We start from the raw sequence: 20,878 nt of genomic DNA, 5'->3' as shown, positions 1-20,878 counted from the left end.
ACACAGGAAAGTGCAAAATTTGTATAGGAGCCAGAAATTGGCAAAACATAGGCTTGAAGCAGGGAAACTAATTAGGAAGCTATTTCAATGCTACAAGACAGAGGAAATAACTACCTGATCTGGGATAGTAGCTGTGTGTGTGAGAGAAGCAGATACATGGGAAACATGCAAAAATAGAAACAACAAGATTTGGCAATTGATTGCCACTAAGGATAAGACTAAGATGGTAAAACTGGTTGTTTGGAAGGATGGTGGCAAAAGCAAAGTTTAAAAAGGAATGAATCTGCAAGGAGAAATAATGAGTTCTGTTCCAGTGTGCAGTTTGAATTGCCAACAGAACATCTGGCTTGAGATATTCAATAGGCAGTTGGTGATGCAAGGTGGGTGTTCAGGAGAGAGGCGAGAGCTGGATTGACAGATCTGGTATTAATCTGCACAGCGATGACAAGTGAACCCGTGGAAGCTGATTAAATGCCAGGAACAGGAGCAAAAACCAATAGTAATAGCTAACATTTAGATAAAGATACTAGGCACTCTGCTAAGCACTTCACAATTATTGTCTCATTTGATTCTCATAGCCCTGATAGGTAGATATTAGATCCATTTTACAGATGAGAAAACTGAGGCAAACAGGTCAAGTGACTTGATTAGGATTACCTGGCTAGCATCTGGGGTCAAGTGTGAATGCTAATTTCAGGCCTGACACACTATCCACGGAGTTCAGAAAAGCTCTAGGAAGCTAAGGGATATTTCTGGTTCCCTGGCTTCTGCGTACTTTGTAGGTCTCTTGCTGCCTCACATTAGAATGTGAGCATTTAGCCCAGAGTCTGGTACAGAGCATTAATCAACGTTTGGCGACTAGACGGATGATGAGCTAACAAAGGGTCTCGGGAAGGAGCAAACAGATAACAGGAGAACCAACTTGAACGCCAGGCTAGCACAGAAATGACAAAGACACACATGAAACAGACCTTGACTTCGGGGAGAAAATGAATGAATGAAAAAGTATTTAACCTCGCTGCAAGGTTGCAAATCTGTTGTTCCATGCTTAACTACCAGCAAGTTTGAAGTTGCTGGTATGACAGGTTTTAGAGTTCAGTCTCCTAGCTTTCTTCCAGCTGCATGAGGCCTTTCCCTGCTCTGTGGGCACTGCCTCCCCTTCCCCTAAAAAATTTTTATTTAAAAGGTAAGCTCCTTGAGGACAGAGATCGTTTCTTTCTTTTTTCTTTTTTTTGGCCTAGAATAGCATCTAGCGCATAGTAGTGGGTATTTAAATATTTGTTGATTGATTATATATGATATAGGCAAATGGGGAGAGATCATCTGGTTTAGGGCTTCTTAAACTTTTTTCATTCCCAATGCCTTTTTACTCAGGAGATTTTTTACCTGACCCCAAGCTATGTAGATATATAAAATAAGTATATAAACCAAACATTTACTGATAATAAATCATAAAGAAATATAAAACAATTCTCTAGTACATACATAATTTTGCCACTTATTAAAGACAAAAGCAAATTTACATATTGAGATGGATGTGCTTGTTTATTTTTACATAAAGAATTTAATCTTGGTGGAATATCTGATATTGCAGCATTTAGAAAACTTTTATTGTTATCAATTTTTTTGTGACCTCCATATACATTTTAAGAATCTTTGAGCTTGTCTAGGGTAAGGCAGGTTAAGTTCCTAATAGCCTAGCAGGTCCAAGCAAGAAGCTAATTTCAAACACAACATTAGCTATCCCTTGTCTACTGAATAACAACTTAGTGTATTCAAAGTTCTTCCATAATCTGACTCCATCCTATCTTTCTAGCCTTCTCTAATAATACTTTCCCTTATGCATTGTGTGTTTTAAACAAATTGGGTTATTTTTTCTCCCTGAAAAGGTCTCATGCTTTCTCACTTCTATGCTTTTATTCTTACTTCCCTAAACCTGAATTAAAAAAACATGCTAACAACACCCTAGCAACAACACATTTTATGAAAAGTGAAATTCTTCTTGACAGAATTAGAAAGGGAGCCTGGCCATTGACTGGGAAAGCAATTGGCCATACTTGCACAGAATATCCCTTAAAAGACAGTTTGACAATTTGAGAGAATCCAATCCCCAGATGAAGGGTAGCAGACACATGCACAGATTCTATATGGAGACAGACACATTCTAGACAGGAAGGCATTTGACAACAGAGAAGAAAGTCGTATAGCTTGGCCAGTAGATTTGGACTGTGGAACGCAGGCCTACGGAGTTCAGCTGAGTACTTGGTTATCACTGTGGATACTATGCTAGGGGAGAGCAATGTGAAGAGGAAAGGACACTGGGTCCTCCAGATGCAAAGTCAGAAGATGACTTCTTTATATGTCATCATCAATATATTCTAAATCTGTGCTTCATTTGTCCCACAAGTACCTGAGCAGAATGCTTTACAGTTCTTATGCCATCTTAGTAAATAAATTCCTTTACTTTGATTATAAAGAAGGGAATCAGTGAGAATAGATATGAGAGAAAGAAAGGAAATGGGAGAGAGAAAGAGAAAGACAGAGAGAGAAAGAGAGAATCAGAGAGAGAGAGTAAGACTGAGAGAGAGAGAGAGAGAGAGAGAGGAAAGAGAGAGAGAGAAAGAGAGAGACAGAGACAGAGACAGAGAGAGAAAGAGAAAATCAGAGAGAGAGACAAACACACAGAGACAGAAAGAGAAAGACACAGAGACAGAGAGATAGGGAGAGACAGGCAGAGATAGATATAGAGACAAAGAGACACACACACACAGACGGGCAGAGAGACAGTGAGGAGAGAGAAGGAGAAAGAGAGGGAGAGAGCAAGAAGAGGGAGGGAGGGAGGAGGAGAGGAGAGACTAAGGTTTTGGGACAACAGGCCCTCTGACTGGTCCAAACATGGTCCAAGAGGACCTCAGCCTGATATATTCAGCTCTTTATCTACCTACTACCCTTAGTTATACATGTAGATGGGGGCAATGATATGTATGACTAATACTAGCAACAAATTTTATTCATTTTCTCAAAACATGATTAACAAGCACTATTTCAATAGTCTATTATATTAGAACAAGATAAAGAGGTGTAGTGGGTAAAGAGATGGCCTAAAGTCAGAAAGACCAGTTTAAGACCTGTTTCTGATACATACTTGTTATGTGACTGTGGTCAAGTTAGTCACTTAAACTCTCAGGTCCCCAGTCAATTCTTCAAAATAACGGTTCCCAAAATATGATCCATTGACCAGCAAGATTCCTTTTTCCAGAGGTCTAAAAGGTCAAAACTCATACTACTACTAAAATGTTACTTATTTACTAAAATACTTCCTTTTCCAACTACACATCAGTGTGAGGCTGGATTTTCTTAATATACTTAAATCAAAATATATGATTGAAGTGAATAAGAGAATCGATCTACTTCTGTTAAGCCAGATATGAGAGTTGCAAAAAGAATGTAAAATATAGATGTGTCTCTTCTCAGCAAGGTAGTGGTGATTCAAGACAATTGCAATAGATATCAACATCAATATATGTCTATCATCAATATATTCTAAATCTGTGCTTCATTTGTCCCACAAGTACCTGAGGAGAATGCTTTACAGTTGGATAGAAAATGCCATTCATATGCAGAGAGAGAACTATGGAGAATGAACGTGGATAGAATAATATCTTCACTTTTTTGTTTGTTTGCTTTTTCTTTCTCATGGGTTTTTCCCTTTTTGGTTTGATTTTTTATTGTATAACATGACAAATATGGAAATATGTTTAAAAGGATTGCACATGGTTAATCTTTATCAAATTGCTTGCTGTATTGGGAAGGAGGAAGGTCAGGGAGAAGAGAAAAATTTGGAACACAAAATCTTACAAAAATTAATGTTGCAAACTGTGTATTTGGAAAAACAAAATACTATTGAGGAAAAATATGTAAAACAGTGCCACTCTTCTCACTAATTTTTTTTTTTTGGTTTGTTTTGGAAGTTATTTTCCATAAATAATGTTATTTATGTTAATAGGTAATGAGTTTATTATTTTAAGTAAATCATTAAGTATTTTTAAAACATAGGATTTAAAATTTCTAATACATTTAATTTTTAATAATGATAGATATAATACACATAAACAAGAGCTCTTTGTAGTACTGTTTTTGAGAGTGTAAAAGAGTCCTGAGATCAAAAAGTTTGGGAACAGCTTGCTTTAAGACTTAAGTTGCAGAAAAAGTACTAATATACCTAGAGGGAATTTCCTTATGTCAATGAAACTCCCAGGCACACTGCATTTTAAGAAAAACAGAAAATACATAAAGCTTCTTTTTTTAAAAAATAAAAACATGCCTGAAAAAATTTCTTGTGTTATTATATAAAAATTTCATATTAGGATCTACTGAACATTATTTTAAGAAGCTATGTCTCCACTGTAGTTTTGCAGAATGAATAGACCAATAAAGCTGGGTAGTACTTTTAGTCCTACCAGGCAGTAGTATTTAAGGTTGTTAGTAAGGGTGTGGGATGGAGAATGCTTCTAGGCAGCTTAGTTACTAAGTTGTGGCTTCTAGAGTAATTTGAGAGGCCAACAAGCAAGTCTCCTTGAGAATTGTCATTATAGAAAAAAAAAAAAAAAAGGAAATGCTTTTATTTCTAGCATAAATTATTTTTATATTTAATTTTAAAAATGCCATTTAGTATAATTTTCTTAGGGATATAAATTATATACACAATTGGAGAGGGGGTGGTAAGTGGGAACAGGAGAAATAGATTGGTTTACAATAATTTTTCCTACTATAATCTTTCATTAAAAAGGCTGAGAACCACTCAAAAGCAGGGATAAGGAAAGAGAAACCACCGAAAAAGTGTTCTATGGCAAGTGGTACAGAAACGGAAGCAAAGGTTTGAGAGACTTAAAAGTAGTTCTGGGAAAAGAGCACCCAGAAATGACCAACTTTTTTTTTTTTTTTTTAATCTAAGATTTATCCTAGAGCAGGACAAACTTCTCAGTGACTGAAAATGATTATTCCACCAGGCTATACCAACAGTTGCTTTATGTCATAATCAGTGATGTCATTGTCAGGAAGATTCTGAAGTCACCATTTTGATTTTGGCCTCTTCCTCTGTATTACGCCAATCGAGCCTAAGGAAAGAGACATCCATGAGAGGAGGGGAAAAAATATGGCATTCACAAGGACATGGGCTCCACAGGTAGCGACAATTGGGGAAGGTCCAGCAAAGAGAGCTCTACTTGTTAAAGCAACTGAACAATTTTCAAAGGAACCCGAATCTTTCCAGGTTGCCTCCTTGACAGAAGGTCCCGCAAAAAAGGCACTGCTTATCAACAACAAGAAGAAACCCGAAGAAAATGCTCTTTCTACATTAGTTAAGGAGAAACCCAAAAGAGTCAAGAAAACGAAAGCAGTGGTTGTTGACATCGGCACGGGCTACTGTAAATGTGGCTATGCTGGAGAACCCAGGCCTAGTCATATGATTTCAACTACAGTAGGGAAACCTTACATGGAGACTGCCAAAACTGGAGACAACCGAAAAGAAACGTTTATTGGTCACGAGCTCCTCTACCCCGATATTCGCCTTAAATTAGTCAATCCCCTGAGACATGGCATCATTGTGGACTGGGATTCAGTGCAGGATATCTGGGAATATCTTTTTCTGCACGAGATGAAGATCCCTACCGAGGAACATGCTGTTTTGGTGTCAGATCCTCCCCTAGGCCCGTATACCAACAGGGAGAAGTATGCAGAGATGCTCTTTGAAACCTTCAACACTCCAGCAATGCACATAGCCTATCAATCTCGACTGTCCATGTATTCTTATGGAAAGACATCAGGTCTGGTCGTAGAAGTCGGCCATGGTGTTTCCTACGTGGTCCCAATTTTCGAGGGGTATCCTTTGCCGAGCATCACAGGTAGGCTGGACTATGCTGGCTCTGACCTCACCACCTACCTGATGACGCTGATGAATCAATCTGGTAAGCAATTTACAGAAGACCAAACGAACGTTGTGGAAGACATCAAGAAGAAACACTGTTTTATGGCTCCTGATCCTGTCCAAGAGAGCTCCTCTGTGAAAGATGACGCGATTATCTACCAGCTTCCAGACGGAGAAGAGATTATTCTTGGCCAAGAACGTTTCCTGTGTTCTGAGATGTTCTTCAAGCCTTCCCTTATCAAATCCATGCAGCTGGGCCTTCATACCCAGACCATGACCTGCCTCAACAAGTGTGACGTGGCCCTCAAGAGAGACCTCATGAACAACATTCTGTTGTGCGGGGGCACGACCATGTTGAACGGCTTTCCCGCCCGTTTTCAGAAGGAGCTGTCTAAGATATGCCCGAATGACACCCCCACAGTGAGTGTGTTACCTGAAAGGGACACTTCGGTGTGGACGGGGGGGTCCATCCTGGCCTCCCTCCAGGGATTTCAGTCCCTCTGGGTCCAGCGGTCAGAATACCAGGAACATGGGCCTTTCTTCTTATACAGGAGATGTTTCTGAAGCCAAAGCATGTCTGCTGGAACATGTGCTCGTGACTCAATTAACTCTGCTGCCTCTCAGGACAGTGGCCCAAGATATATCTAAAATACCGTAACTCGTGTTCTATTCAATAATTACCATGTTCCAATTCACAGTGTAAATGATCTTCTGTTGCTTGATTTCACAGGAATGGCAGACATCACAAATATGTCATCTGACTTAGGTATTTGCCAAAATGAAAGGGGAAGGGGAAGAGGGAAGTGTAAAGGCATATGCTGTATTGTTTAACCTAAAAAAACTTATTTTTCCTTTAGAGGAAAAAGTCTGGTTTATTTACTTACATGCAATGCTGATTTAGTGCAATTTTATAATGAGAACTGGAGGAAGTCAGAGGGCTTATTACTTGTCATGCTGACTCCAGCTTACCAGGGGAGATTTTTTTAAATGCTTATTTTCTCCTCAAAATTGAAGTAAAACTATCCAAGAGGAAAAATGTTCAAGATAATAAGAAAAGGCCAGTCATCTGTGTAAATACTCCATTTGGAAGTGGGCAGGCAAGGTTCAGCAAAGTATAGACATAAATAAAGAAATCAGCAATTAAGTAAAAGCAACATGGACTCAAGTTCACAACCCTCCATAGGCTATTCATAGAGAAATAGAAATTTATATTTTCCTCTCAGGGCCATATCTACCAAAGAAATATGAAATTATTCTCAGAACATGGCCTGTCAATACAGTATAAGATTAAAAATCAACAGGTTGTATTTGTCAAGTAGGATGACTATAGGAATGGGTCAACCATAGAAAGAAATACATGATCAACAAGCATTTAAGCAACTATTTTATGATAGACACTGTACTGAGTTGCATAGTCAATATCTTAATGAGTTGCAGACCTAATCATTTCTATTTCTCCAAGACATAAAGTTATGATAGTGGTAAAAGTCCCTTTGTCCAACAACTGTCAACCTCAAATTCCCTAGGCCTGTTTCCTCATCTGCAAAATCAATTGGATTAGATGGCCTTGAGTTATCTTCTACTTCTAGACCTAATATATCTATTTATCTATTTATTAATTTATTGTATAGATTATATACTAAATACATATATATATATATAAGTATACCTAGTATGGGTACTTAAGTATCCATTCTAAATACTTATACATATTAAATACCTATTTCTCATGGGAGACAGTAGAAAGACTGCTAGATTTGGAGTCAGGTTTCTCTCTGAGAGATCTTAATGTCACTAATGAATCACTCATTGTCTCCAAGTCTCAATTCCCTCAGCCAGAGCAGACAACTTCTAAAGTTCTTCTAGTACTAAATCTGTGATTTTTTATTTTGTATATGACATAATCCCTGCTATCTTTACCTAACCATAGGCAAGTTATATTCTCTCTAGACTTCTATTTGTTATCTGCAAAATTAGACTACTGAATGCATAAGATGTCCTTAAAATTGACAGTTCTGTGACACCTAGGTGAATGTATGTGCTTAAGATACTTACTGGCTAAGTCCTGCAGCAGCATGGGCCTTGTGTTCATAGTACTTTGAACTCCTTAAGGTTGGTGATATGCACAGAAATAATTGTACTAATGTTGCTGTTGTTGAAGTAGAGGGCCAAAAACTGTAGCACTTTCTTCTATGGTCTATTTTTTACCCAAGTCTAGAAGTATTCTTAGGAGTTCCAGGGTAATGAAACATTCAGTGGGAATAAATATGACCTAGGCTGAGTTAATCTGAGCAAAGTCACCTGTGTATTCGATACTTGGTCTAGAATCCCTATTTGGTTGTAACCCTTCTCTTTCTCCTCTTATCCTCCATTAAATAAAAGAACAAATTCATGAACTCGAACAGAAAAGTAGGCCTGTGTGGAAAACTTCTGGCTCTGTCTCTCATGTATCTGGAATTCAAAGGAAAAATGAAGAGAGTATATGCTTACTGGTCAAGGTCACCTCTGGTAATGGTTTCCAACAAAGGGATACTATTCCCCCAAAGGAATTGATGGGGGAGGGAGGGCTCATGACCAGCCAACTGGAGAGAGGAAAATGAGTGGCTTCCCATTGCCATGATCATCATGATCATCACGAATGAGCCAATTGAACACTTGTCTCCAACACAACCTTTCTCTTGGCTCATTAACACCAACCATTCCCCTGCTTTCACCATGGTACAAGTTCCTTACATTTCCCTTCAGTACCAAGCATCACTTCCTCAAGTGGTTACAACTCAGTGACCTACATTTACTAGATAGGGGCCACTGAAAAAACTCTTCCTCATCATCTGTATCCACATCCTGCTCCAAAGCATTGGTTGTGGCAGGTGCCCTGAAGCTGCTGGTAAAGATCAGCTGTCACACAGATGGATGGACATGGATGGAGTACCTAGATTCTAGAAATGCAAAAATAAACTACATTTCTCATGCTCTCCAAGAATTTACATCTAGTAGCAGTAATGAAATGTACACAGATAACAAACTAAATTGTGATACTTAAAAGGAATACCAAGTGTAGAGACGAATTCATTTCAAATTAGGAGAGTTAGGGAAGGCTTCATGGAAAACGTAACAATATACTGGTCTTGAAGGAGGGTAACATATCAGAGCAAAGATGAAAAGTATCTGTTTGTGTGTATATTAACAGAGAAGCAGGAAATAGGAACAAAGGTACATGAGAAAATATGGGAACTATTTGAAAGAGAAAGACAGATCCAGTTTGGCTGATGTAGAATATATGATGAGAAATACTATTAGAGAGTGAGATAGTTTGGAGCCAGATAATGGAAGCATTTGAACAATTCAGTAGGCAATAAGGAATCATTGCTGTGCTTGAAGTTAGCTTGGGTTGGTTATAAAAAACTCAGCATACCTCACCCTAGACTAGCCAATGTCTTCCTATTTGTTTATATTCAACCCACCTAATGAAGAACTATGTGTCAACTATGTCCCAGGCTAAAAATAAAAACGAACTGTCTGCCCTCAAGGAGCGGATGTCCTAAAAAGAAAAGGTGATAATTTTTTTTGGATTGGAGGAGGGCAGAATGAAAGGAATGGGGTGGGGGAGGAAGGCAAGGAAGGAGGAGGTAATACTGGCAAGACAGGGAAAGGATGCAAGTAGGCATTGAGATAAGCCTGGAAGAAAACTAGATTTTGAAGCTCAAAACCTAACATGCCAAAAAACTCCAGTAGTTATGCATATGGTAAAAGATTAAATAATTTCCCAATAATTCATTGTCTTCCTTGATAGAATGCCAGTTCTTTGAAATCAGAATGTGCTCCATCTTTAATTCTGTACGTTCAGATGCTTAAATATAGTTGGTTCTCTTATGGCTCCTTCTCAAGTTCTAAAACCATTCAATGCCCAACATTCTTACTACCTACATGGATTCTGATGCTTTCTTTTAAATCCTATTTTGTTTTCATTCCCCAATCACCAATCTTGCTTTCAAGAATTTTCTCCCTATCTTTTATCAATCAACAAACAAGCTTTTAAGCACTATTATGTTATACCAGCCATCCTAATGTTCTTCAGGATTAGCTATATTTAAAGAACAGAAGTTAGAGGGAGAAAAAGAGGTTAACACAGGTTTACTATTATGTTTTTATTTACCTTGGTTCTCTTTGTTTTTCAGATAAAAGAGCAAGAAGGAGCTAATGACCCCCCAAACTTCCTTTTTTGATATCACAATGAAGAATTTATCATTCCTCAAATTAAATTTACAGATGACTTATTTAGGGAACTATATCTTTAAGTCAGATATATCTTTATAACTTATAGTAAAGGTTTTTTTTTTTTTCCTAAATTGTGTTTTAAACCCATCTTTCAGAATTGACAAGATACTGACAATTTCCTTTTCATGTTTCTCATGCAAGGCCACAGTGACCCAACGTGGGAACAAAGGGAAGAGTGAAGAATGATTGAGGTCTATTCTCAGTACCATCACTCCTTGCCATTATCAATCTTCGGCTTGTCAGACTCTGCTGGGAAAGTAGATAGCAAGAGTTTTAGCTATTTGCTTCCCATTATTTTAAAGAGCACCTACCAACTTATAGAATTCTGCTTTTCCTGTTTATTCCCATTTAATTCTGAGGAAAGTACTTTATAAATCTCAGAGTGTGGAGTTAAGGGAGTAGAGGCAGAGTGACATAGAGGGGAAATTACTGCTTTGGGATCAGAACTAATTTCAAAACCTGCCTTTGATAAGTTAGTATTTCTTTCATTTCAGTTTTCTCATTTGTAAAGGACCTCCATGGTCCTTGAGACCCTTTCTGGGTTTGGCTTTAAGATTCTACATTCCTTATTAATATTCTTGACTTTTCAAAATTGAATTGTTTCTTCCTGCTTCCCTGAGCTTGCCACTTGTAACATGATAGAAAAATTATTGAACTTATGGAGTTATTTTAGTTATGAACTACTATAGTGGTCAATAACAAGGGGAACTAAATAGTTAAACCACATATTTACACATACATATTTATCTACAAAGATCTTTCCTACTTTTAATATTTCATAACAAAGATTTTTTTCGGATACTGAATGTTTATCATGTAATAAAGGTCAACAGCTTAGCAAAACACAAATTCAACCTCATTTCTGATACTTAAGTAGCATTAATCCTTTAAATTATTTTAATAGATGAAAATTGCAGATAGTTCAGGAATTCACATAGGTACTGTTAATGTATTTTTTTAGAAAAGAATTGATTATTTGTGTGTGTGTGTGTGTATATATTTTTTGATTCAACTTAAACATTTTTATTGATATCTTTTATTTTCATATCACTTTAATTTCTCAAAATATCTCTCATCCCCAAAGTACATGCAGGGTTTCACACCTATGGATTTCCTCTGCAAAGAGGGGAGGTGGGGATGGGGTACATATTTTCACATCGCTTTTACAAGTCCAAGTTTATTCATCATAATAGATTTTCTAAAAAAATCTTTTCCATTTTCACTGTTGAAATCATTGTGCATATACATTTTTCCAGATTTAGCAAGTTATTTCACCTTTCCCCCCAGAGTTCTCTGTCTTCTACACAGCATAATATTCCATTACATCGTAAACCACAGTTTGTTAAGTCATTCTTCAAATGATGTAGTCTCAGCAGTTTTCTAAAGAGATATGGTAGTATTACTAATGCTCTGGACAGTTAAAAAAAAAAAAAAACGAAAAACAAAAACAAAAAAAAAAACTTCTTTGGGATTCCAGTAAAATGTGAACTCAAATGAAGGAGCTATTCTTAATTTTTGACTTTTGGACATATTTTTATGTGCTTAATAAAGGCTTATTGAATGCTAAATTGTTACAGAGCCCAGATTCTAATCTGCTTCAATTCTTAAATAGTGCAGGAAGCAAAATTTTGCAAATATTTTTATTCCTATTCCTAGCTCAAAGTTTGCTTCTTATTAATTTATTTAAATCAATATCAAATATGACAAATTTGATTACATATATCAGAAAGTTACCAAAGACAAGCAAAGGTATAAAAATTCTCATATCACTATTTTATATCCAGAGTAATAAAAATAAAATTTCTTGGTGGTTTATATTCTGTAATCAGTAAGATCTGTATAGGAACTTTTTTATGTTTTTATTTCATATAAAGGGCAGTTCATGGAAGGTTCTGAACAAGACATATCACTCATGGAGTAGTAATGAGAATGAACTGGGCTGCGAGCTCAAGATTTATATCCCATATACTCTTATTTTTCTTTTAATTCTAACTTTTTTCCTCAGAACAGGGAAGAAAATCATCCTTTAAAATCTTGTCAAGGGGCAGCGAGGTGGCGCAGTGGATAGAGCACCAGCCCTGAATTCAGGAGGACCCGAGTTCAAATGTGAACTCAGACACTTAACACTTCCTAGCTATGGGATACTGGGCAAGTCACTTAACCCCAGCCAAAAAAGTTAAAATCTTGTCCAAAAAAAATGCAATGAAAATCAGAACACCAATAATCAAAACTGTATTTTGTAGGTATCTGAGACTCTACCTAACATATTAACAAAGAATCTTGGGGAAACCAGGAGTTATTGTTACATTATCTATACTATGTAGACATTCTGCTAAATTCTGTTCTAAATATAACAGTATTTTATAGGCATTTCAATTTGAGTTAATCGTCTAACACTGCTATCTCATTAGCATTAAGTATCAAGGCAGTTAAAATAGTTCACATATACAAACCAACTATAGTAGAAAAAAAAATCCAAAAGCTCATGATTTGTTGAGGTATAACCTGTAATTTTCACCAAAGTAACAACTGCAAACTAAGTGAAAATTGATAAATAGTTAAATTTAAAAATTAAATGGAACCATAAAATTTATTATGCTTTAGTAACTTGGTGGTATGACTACTAATAGCTTATTTTTCATATATATATTACATTTTGCAGAGAACTTAAAGCATATGATTAGCATGAAGTCATTTGCCCTCACAACACACTTGTGAAGGGGGTAAGACAGGAATTATTCTCATTTTAAAGATGAGAAAACTACATACAAAGGCTTGTTAATTTGCCACTGTGTATTAAAGTGCAGTGAGAAGAGAAGCTAGTCCTAACTCCTAAATTAAAAAGTATTCATTAACTTTTTAAGAGTGAGGTACTTGTAACTGATACTATATACAGACTGAAGTCTGTTTTAAAAATGAGACGTGTAGCATAAGACAATGAAGAGATGAGTACTCTGAAAAAAATTTTAAGTTGTTAGCCAAGGTCTGACCCAAAAAGCAATTGTAATTTCAGAGGATATTCCTTTCATATTCTCCAAGGTTCAAATATTAAGATCTCAAGATTGGTATAGGAAAACAATGAGATTAATTTAAAATAATATTATTCACCCTTAGAGCACTTCCAAATGGCATCAATATTATTCTAGAAGGTTCAGTTTCCACTGGATAGTTTTATTGATCTTTGGAGGTATAAAAAGTTCTGCATCTGGAAAAAAGGGGAAAAAAAATCTGAATGATAGAAAACACCTATAGTGGAAGAAGCTACAATTATATGTTAAAATGAACCCAAGATCCTTGAAATCCCACATTTGTTATATTAACAGAAAACAAAGAATTCTGATCTTTTTTGTCTATTATAAAAAATTGTTATACTTGATGCTCTTGGTAACTACACATTACTTCCCTTACATATACACAATGGAAAGAAAATACTCATTTCAGTGATTCAACATGTAGAAAACTTGGTAGTAGGATTGAGATTTTGTTCTCTTTCTATCCTGCTCACTTAGGGTTATTTTTCCAGTTTCTTGTCACTGTATCCAACTTCAGGAGGCAACACGATGCTAGGGTCCCTGACATTTTGATCAGATTCCATGTAAAATCTTGATTTAATGAGATTTTCAGCTAATAATTTATACTCTATCAAATTTAATACAATCAAATTCTAATATGAATATGGATATTCTTAATGTTCCTCAAGATTGCTACAGTGGAATTTGACTTGAATGCTAAATATACATTTCTATCAATTTAAAATTAAGAACTTATGAGAAGTGACCAGAAACTTAGAATGACAAAGTTCTTTCTTCAGTTTACTAACATATCCATAGTCTTTTGAAGAACTAACCCTGAAATACAGGAGCTGAAGCCTTTTGTTGTCGATAGGAAGCCATGATGCTGTTTGCAGTTGAATTGGGACCTAGAACCTAAGCAGAAAGCAGAAATATTATTGGCAGTACATTCATTAATAATTTTTTTTGTTTGTTTTAGGTGCAAATTGTCTACAGCATTCAAAGGATATACCAAATGAATAAGGACAGAGCCTCTCCAATACACTTTGCTAGCACAGCCACACAATTCTCAAAAGAATAAGAATTTGTGAATTCGTACCAATGGTCTTATTTAAACCTTACAATTCTTATTAAGGGAAAAAGCTTTGGTTTTGAGTCTACTTGAATCCTGTTATGTATGTATACATACATGCAAAAAAAATTTGCTGGAAATTTGTCAATTGATGCAACACTTGAGCTTATTATAAAAAATAAGAGTATGTTGTTTCCTCCAGAGTTGCAAAGATTTGGATTGGTGTCTGAGAAAATGAGTTCAGTAAAACTATGAGGGGGGGGGGGGAAGAAACCTTATAAACTTCTAGAAAGTTTATTTACCCCAAAATTTGCAATCTCAGTGAAGATGATCACTTAAAATATATATCCATATATAATTTTATTTTGGCTTTCATTAGGTGACAAGTCTAAGTAGGTATTCAAATATATGAGCATCAGCATTAGAAAAAAATTTAAGTATCTGAGCTGAAATCTAACAGCAAACAAAAACTCAAACTGAATTGCAAAAGATCATAGCCTAGTAAAGTAGCAAAGTAAACTGGATAAAAAGCTGGGTTTAAGGTCCACCTTGGACACATACTTGCTATGTGACCAGGGGCAAATCACTTAGCCTCTGAATACTCCCAAGCAATTCCATAAGACCCAAAATCATGGATCAGTTGCACCACCAAAGATCTTTGGTTTGGATTACCCCCATCCCAACCTATATTGTAGAATGATGAACATAAAGAATTCAGAGATAAATGGAAGACTTAAATGACCTAATGCAAGATGAGGAAAGTAAAATCAAGAGAATATGTACCAATGACATTATGTAAAAAGGTATCTAAAGTCAAGAGGCCTTCTTCAGACAACCTCCTCTGGATTACTGGGTTCAGCTCTGAGCATAACGACTGAAGCACAATGGTGAGTATAATACTTGTCTACAGGATGGCAAGCAGGATCATTCATTAAATGAGAGGGTTCCACAAGAACTAGTAAGGCTTTAAGTTTAGCTTTCAGCTATGCTTAGCTTCAAATTTCCCTAAAATTTTTGGGACTCTAAGTATACCATGTTGAAAGCTCTGTAGAACTTTATCCTGAAAAAAGACTCAGGATGTGCTAATTGTGTTAAAAAACTGAAGGGTTGTCATATGGAAGAAGCATTCGTCTTATTCTGTTAGGCTCCAAAAAAGTTGCAAAGAAACAAATTATGCTTTAATGTCAGGAAAAACTTTCTAGTAATATTAGAACTATTCAAAAAATAAAATAGGCTTCAAAAGTTGGCGTGTTTCTCTATTATGGAGGTCTTAAAGCTGGGGCTGAATGACCACATGCCATGTGTATACATAAGGAGTATTCTTTTTGGCTAAGAGTTAGAAAAGATGACCCCTTTCAACTATCAAATTCTGTGAAAAGCTATGATAAAACTTTGAGTAACATACAATCTTTTTTTTTTTTTTTTCTTTTTTGGAAATGTTCAGGCTGGTGTCTCTTAAGTTTGTAATTCACTATATGTTCCAGGCAGGTCATTTAACCTCAGTTTTCTAATTTATAAGGTCCTATATTTCTTATTCATAAGATCCTTATCCTACTAGCCTAAAACGGTATCTATGTGAGAGTCAAATGAAGTAAAATAAATCAAAACGATTAGAAAACCAAAAACTTCTTAAGTCTCCGGAGTTACAGTAGTCACACATCTCATTTTTTGTTTGTTTTGGAATCTTCTTTTTAAGGGTGAGGAGATTCGTTATCCTATCCCTTTTTATTGAGTTGCCTTAGTTAAATTTTCTTGGATTTTTAATTTGATTATCAGTTTATCAATCCAAAAAAAAATCCAAGAAATTTACTTTTGATAATTCAATGAAAATAACCAAATCATAAGTTCCCTTACTTATAAAATGGAAGTTTAAATACAAAACAAAGCAACGTTAGTGAAAACTTACAGGAATAGTTAGGTTCTGCTGGCGGGAAGGTGTCCAAATTTCTGGAATTGAACTTTCCATCAGATGCAGAGTATCCTCAAACATTTTCTGTAACTCTCTTGCTTGTTCATCATACTCAAAGAGAAAGAGTACTTTTAAAAGCTGGTAGATGTCATCTAGGGAGAATAAATTTGAGACATCATCAGGATCTAAGAACGGCATCTTCAATCCCTTCAATACTACTGAAGAGACTATAGACTATTTTTTCCAAAAGGAACATAAAACAATATCATACACTACAGTTATATATTCCTCTCCTCCAAAAAACAAACTGCAGTTTTCAGTGGTTCTATTTCATGGGAAATAAGTTATATTATGGCTTACTCTACCCTTCTACTAGTTTCCTTTAATTCAGTGGTAGTGTTAAGAATTCATATTTTTGATCAATCAAAAAGTTTGATTACTATTTGTGGAATCCAGGGTGAAGTCTTTATTGCTTTGGAGTGTGCATCTCCTATGGACTATGTTAACTCCAAAGGCAGGGCCATTTCACGAGGGTGTCAGAAATGGCTCCTCTCTGTTGAAAACCACCTCTTCTGGCTGGGACATCATGCCCATTAGTAGTTTCTTGGCAGCCTATAAGTCTATTCAACAAAACTCGTAAGGAGTAGTTACTACATGAACCAATGTATTTGGCACATAAGCATCAAGAGTATGTATACCTTTCAATTTTTCAATGCTGTTTACCACTTCACTCAGGGCTTCCAAAAGGGCTAGGTCTTCAAGTGGACTCCCCTCTTTTAGGCTATGCTTCTTTCTTTCTGCTTTTCGGCGATTCTTGGAGGACCTCCTATTAAGAGATTTGATAATTATTTTCAAAAAGGAGAACTTCTCAATGGAGAATCAGAGAACCTGAGCAGGGTGGGATAGTATGATCAATCTATACATGACTGAGAACTACTTTTAAGGAAGAAATTGCCTAAAGGAGATTTAAATATGGAGATTTAGAATTGGAAGAGACATTAAAGTTATCTAGCCAGATTCTTTTTTGAGACGATAAAATTGAGACCAACAGAAGTTCAGTGATTTGCCCAAAATTACGTAAGAATATATGATAGGGCAAATTCAGATTTAGGTCCTGTGCATCTTGCTGCCTCCCTGAAGGTGGCTTAAAGTCAGAATCCCTCTGTGTTCAGACAAAAAAAATCTGTGGATTTAGCTAAGCTGGTACCATCAAACAATAATAGACACATATGCAAGTGTGTGTATGTCAAGACTTCCAAAGCTAGAAATGATGAAACTCTGGAGGGAGAAGTGGCTACATAATCGTATCATCTATAATAGATAAAAGGAGGATAAATGGATAAAAGGAGGATAAATGGATAAAAGGAGGAAAAGTCCAACCCAAATCTTAGGCTCAGGGAGAGCAGCTTTCACAAAAAAGGTCCTATTTCAAAGCCTATGATTCTAAAGGGTAGTTAATTCAAAGAAATGAGATGCTCTCAAGAAAGAAATTCTGTTGAGACAAACAAAAATGATTTCAATATGGCCCACAAGGGGGAAATAACTAAAGGACTAAAGTTTCTGAACAGAGAGGCATTTATTGATCAAGTAAATTGATGCAAGGTCAGATAACTATGGATGAATGTAAAAGAATAAAGATCCCATAAAATACTATTAGAATATTTAAATTCATCCAACAGCAGCTTTAAGTGAATTCTAAAGAATTTTAAAAGTGTTTTTTCTTTCTACTGGAAGAACAAAGTTATCTTTGGGTGGATGACAATAATAGGAATGAAGAAAAAACAGAACTAAATACAATTTTGCCTCCCCCCCTTCCCCAATCAAATAAAATTATCTTCAAACAACTAAATATAGGGGGGAAAACTAATGGGAAATTAAATACCAAGTTAGTAACTAAAGATATCATATAAGGGGCTCTTTCTACTACTGCATATTGTAACCCAGTGGTCCTCAGACTTTTTAAATAGGGCGCCAGTTCACTGTCCCTCAGACTGTTTGAGGGCCGGACTATAGTAAAAACAAAAACTCACACTCTGTCTCCGCCCCTCAGCTCATTTGCTATAACCTGGCGGGCCGCATAAACGTCCTTAGCGGGCCGCATCTGGCCCGCAGGCCATAGTTTGAGAACCCCTGTTGTAACATCTGTCTTAGAAATACCAAATATTTGCATTTTATAGTATGAAGACCACAGTGCTAAGAATATAGCAAATTATTTAATAATCAGTATACATACGCAGATATCCTGGAGTTACTATGAGAATATCTGCCACTCATGTCACTACCACTCATGATACTGCTAGTTTCAGAGAAGAGGTCTGACTCCTGGCCATTTGGCATATCATCATCTGTAAGAGAAAAAGGATAAAATCTTTTTTATTCAGAGTTAAAGATGCACAAAAGCACGCATTAACTTCTGAGTCTCCCTTCCAAACATATTAATTTAACAAGGTTAACATAATTATGATAAAACTTGATAGGGGATGGGAAAATAAGAAAAGTCATAAAAGTTCACTTTAAAACTAAATAAGACCATAAAAGATTCACTATAACTTGTTATTTTTCTAACAGTATGATGTGGTGCAATGACAGAATAAGCTTTTGCTTATTCTGCTTTGGGTTACTCTTATCATACAAATTAAGTCATTTAGCACCTACCCAGATTCCCTTGTTGTGCTTGCTCCTTTAGTTCTCGAACCACCAGGAAACGCTTTCTATGGCGAGTGAAAATGGCTGTCTGAGAATCCATAAGTACCATGTAGTTTTTTTGGGCTATGTGGTAAAATGGAAAAAACAAAAAACAAAAAAAAGTTTGGAATAGCTTTAAAAGCAAAGAGGCACAAGTAAAGGTTTAAAAAAAACAACTAGAACCCAGGAAGAAACAAGGGTTGCCAGTTTTCTAACCAAGATAGAAGAATTCTCATTAGCATAATACACCATCTTATAATTTAGTTGGAAAAAAAGGAATGTGAAGCTCCAGCCTCCAGTCTGTGAGCCATTAAAAGCACCAAAATCGATATAGAAATTAAAAAGATAATTTCATCATCCAACCAAATCTTGGGTAGAAAACTTTTCTTAGGGTATAAGAGAATTAATCAAAATGAACAGAAGAAAGGCATCCAAAATGGAAGAACTAGTAGAATATGGTATCTTGAAAATAAAGGAAAAAGGAGGACCAATAATGCTAAATAATGCAAGGAAGAGACTGAAAAAATTCATGAGATTTCTAAGACTGGGACATAAAATAATGACTTAAAACTTTAATAGCTTAAAATTACAACTAAGAGTTTTGAAACATTCTGTAGAGTGCTTTAAGGCTGATCCAGTGCTCAACAAATATTAAGTCATTTTATTTTCCTATCAACCCTGGGAGGTAGGGAGTAATTCTACAGAGGAGCAGACTGAGGCAAACAAGGCTAAGTGACTTGCCCAAGGTCACACATATAGCAAGTGTCTGATGCCAGATTTGAACTTGAACTTGGGTGTTCCTGACTCAAGGTCCAGTGCTCTGTTGTGCTCCACTCTCCAGTGTGATAGCACTGGAAAAGACAATGGTCAGGACCTCTCAGGCCCTTTCCTCTTTGTTTCAAATTAAACATTTTAAAGCATGAGTCCAAATTTAACAAAATCAAATACTCACCTTCTAAAATGGAAGGTTTAATATTAGTCTCTATGATGTCAAGTCGGTTGTATTTGTGAACCTAAAAGCAAAAAACTCAACAATAATAACAGGAACAATGTGAATAGGCCTCCTCCAAGGATAAATATTATTTAGGGATAGCTCATTTTAGAAAGTGAACATCTTTTCCAGTGACTTACTAAATGGCAGCTTCAAGTACTAGGTTCAAAAAAAGCTAAGAAAAGTAAAAGCTACTAACTTCAGACCAAATGTAAATATGTAGTACATTAGAGCTGAGCTCATTTCAATAATAATAATGAAAGAAAAAAAATGAGCCATATCTAAATCTGTTTCCTCAAACTCTCAGTCTAAGAACATGAGCTTAATAGTTGCCATCAGTAGATGAAAGATTTCAGATGACTTTCTTGCCATTTTCACTACCTTAATTCAATGTCCATCAAAAAATCAGTCTGAAAATGTTCTTACCAGTCTTAGTGCTTCTTCCCAAGCAGCTCCTTCTAATAGCAATAATATAGCTTCTTCATAGTCCTGATAAAGAAATAAAAGATAAGGCAATCATTTATATAAAATCCTCAATATTTAATAGTTTTCAAAAATGTTAAAATAAGTGAAATTAAGAAATAGACAAAATTTAATAATCAAGCCAGATCAGCCTTTACCTTCATTTGAAAAGCAACATAAACTAGGGTTCTTAACTGCTTTTTATTATCTTAAATGTTATTTAAATTGTTTTCTATTCCTCAACAGAGAATACTGGATTGGAAGTCAGTATGGCATTAGGAAGCAGAAGTATTGGGCTTCACTTCCAGATCACCTACTGGCTCACATTGATTTAATTCACACTTCTTTAACTATACAACGGGATTTACTACCATTTGCTCCAGCAACAGTAAGGATGAATGAGAAATGTTATGTGAAAGCATTAATTATAACAGGTAACATTTATTATTTATAAAACATTTTATATCCTTAAATCTGATGAAGAAGATAATGCAAGTATCACTGCCCTCATTTTACAGACAAGTGAAATAAGGCTAAGAGAGAG

The 20,878-nt window shown here is 35.8% G+C and overlaps 2 protein-coding genes across 3 annotated transcripts in view; one reads left to right on the top strand and one right to left on the bottom strand.

The window, feature by feature from the left end:
- Positions 1–4,988: 4,988 nt before the first annotated feature.
- Positions 4,989–6,630, top strand: ACTL7A (actin like 7A). The gene has a single exon (XM_074280068.1). It carries the CDS (start codon positions 5,156–5,158, stop codon positions 6,488–6,490), a length of 1,335 nt encoding a protein of 444 aa, XP_074136169.1. The 5' UTR covers positions 4,989–5,155; the 3' UTR covers positions 6,491–6,630.
- A 4,594-nt stretch (positions 6,631–11,224) lies between these two features.
- The window catches only part of ELP1 (elongator acetyltransferase complex subunit 1), a 60,824-nt gene continuing 51,170 nt past the window's right edge, over positions 11,225–20,878 (bottom strand). For both annotated transcript variants that reach the window (XM_074280066.1, XM_074280067.1), the window contains 9 exons: positions 20,299–20,361; positions 19,834–19,894; positions 18,852–18,965; positions 18,430–18,541; positions 16,895–17,022; positions 16,194–16,348; positions 14,052–14,130; positions 13,313–13,409; positions 11,225–11,584 (listed from right to left, as the gene is read on the bottom strand). In XM_074280066.1, the coding sequence (XP_074136167.1) occupies positions 13,342–13,409; positions 14,052–14,130; positions 16,194–16,348; positions 16,895–17,022; positions 18,430–18,541; positions 18,852–18,965; positions 19,834–19,894; positions 20,299–20,361 (780 nt within the window). In that variant the 3' untranslated portion in view covers positions 11,225–11,584; positions 13,313–13,341. The remainder of the gene's footprint in view (positions 11,585–13,312; positions 13,410–14,051; positions 14,131–16,193; positions 16,349–16,894; positions 17,023–18,429; positions 18,542–18,851; positions 18,966–19,833; positions 19,895–20,298; positions 20,362–20,878) is intronic.

Source organism: Sminthopsis crassicaudata, chromosome 1 (genome assembly GCF_048593235.1).
Source record: "Sminthopsis crassicaudata isolate SCR6 chromosome 1, ASM4859323v1, whole genome shotgun sequence".
In the NCBI taxonomy this organism is placed as follows: Eukaryota; Metazoa; Chordata; class Mammalia; order Dasyuromorphia; family Dasyuridae; genus Sminthopsis; species Sminthopsis crassicaudata.
This window is presented reverse-complemented; position numbering and strand designations above follow the sequence as displayed.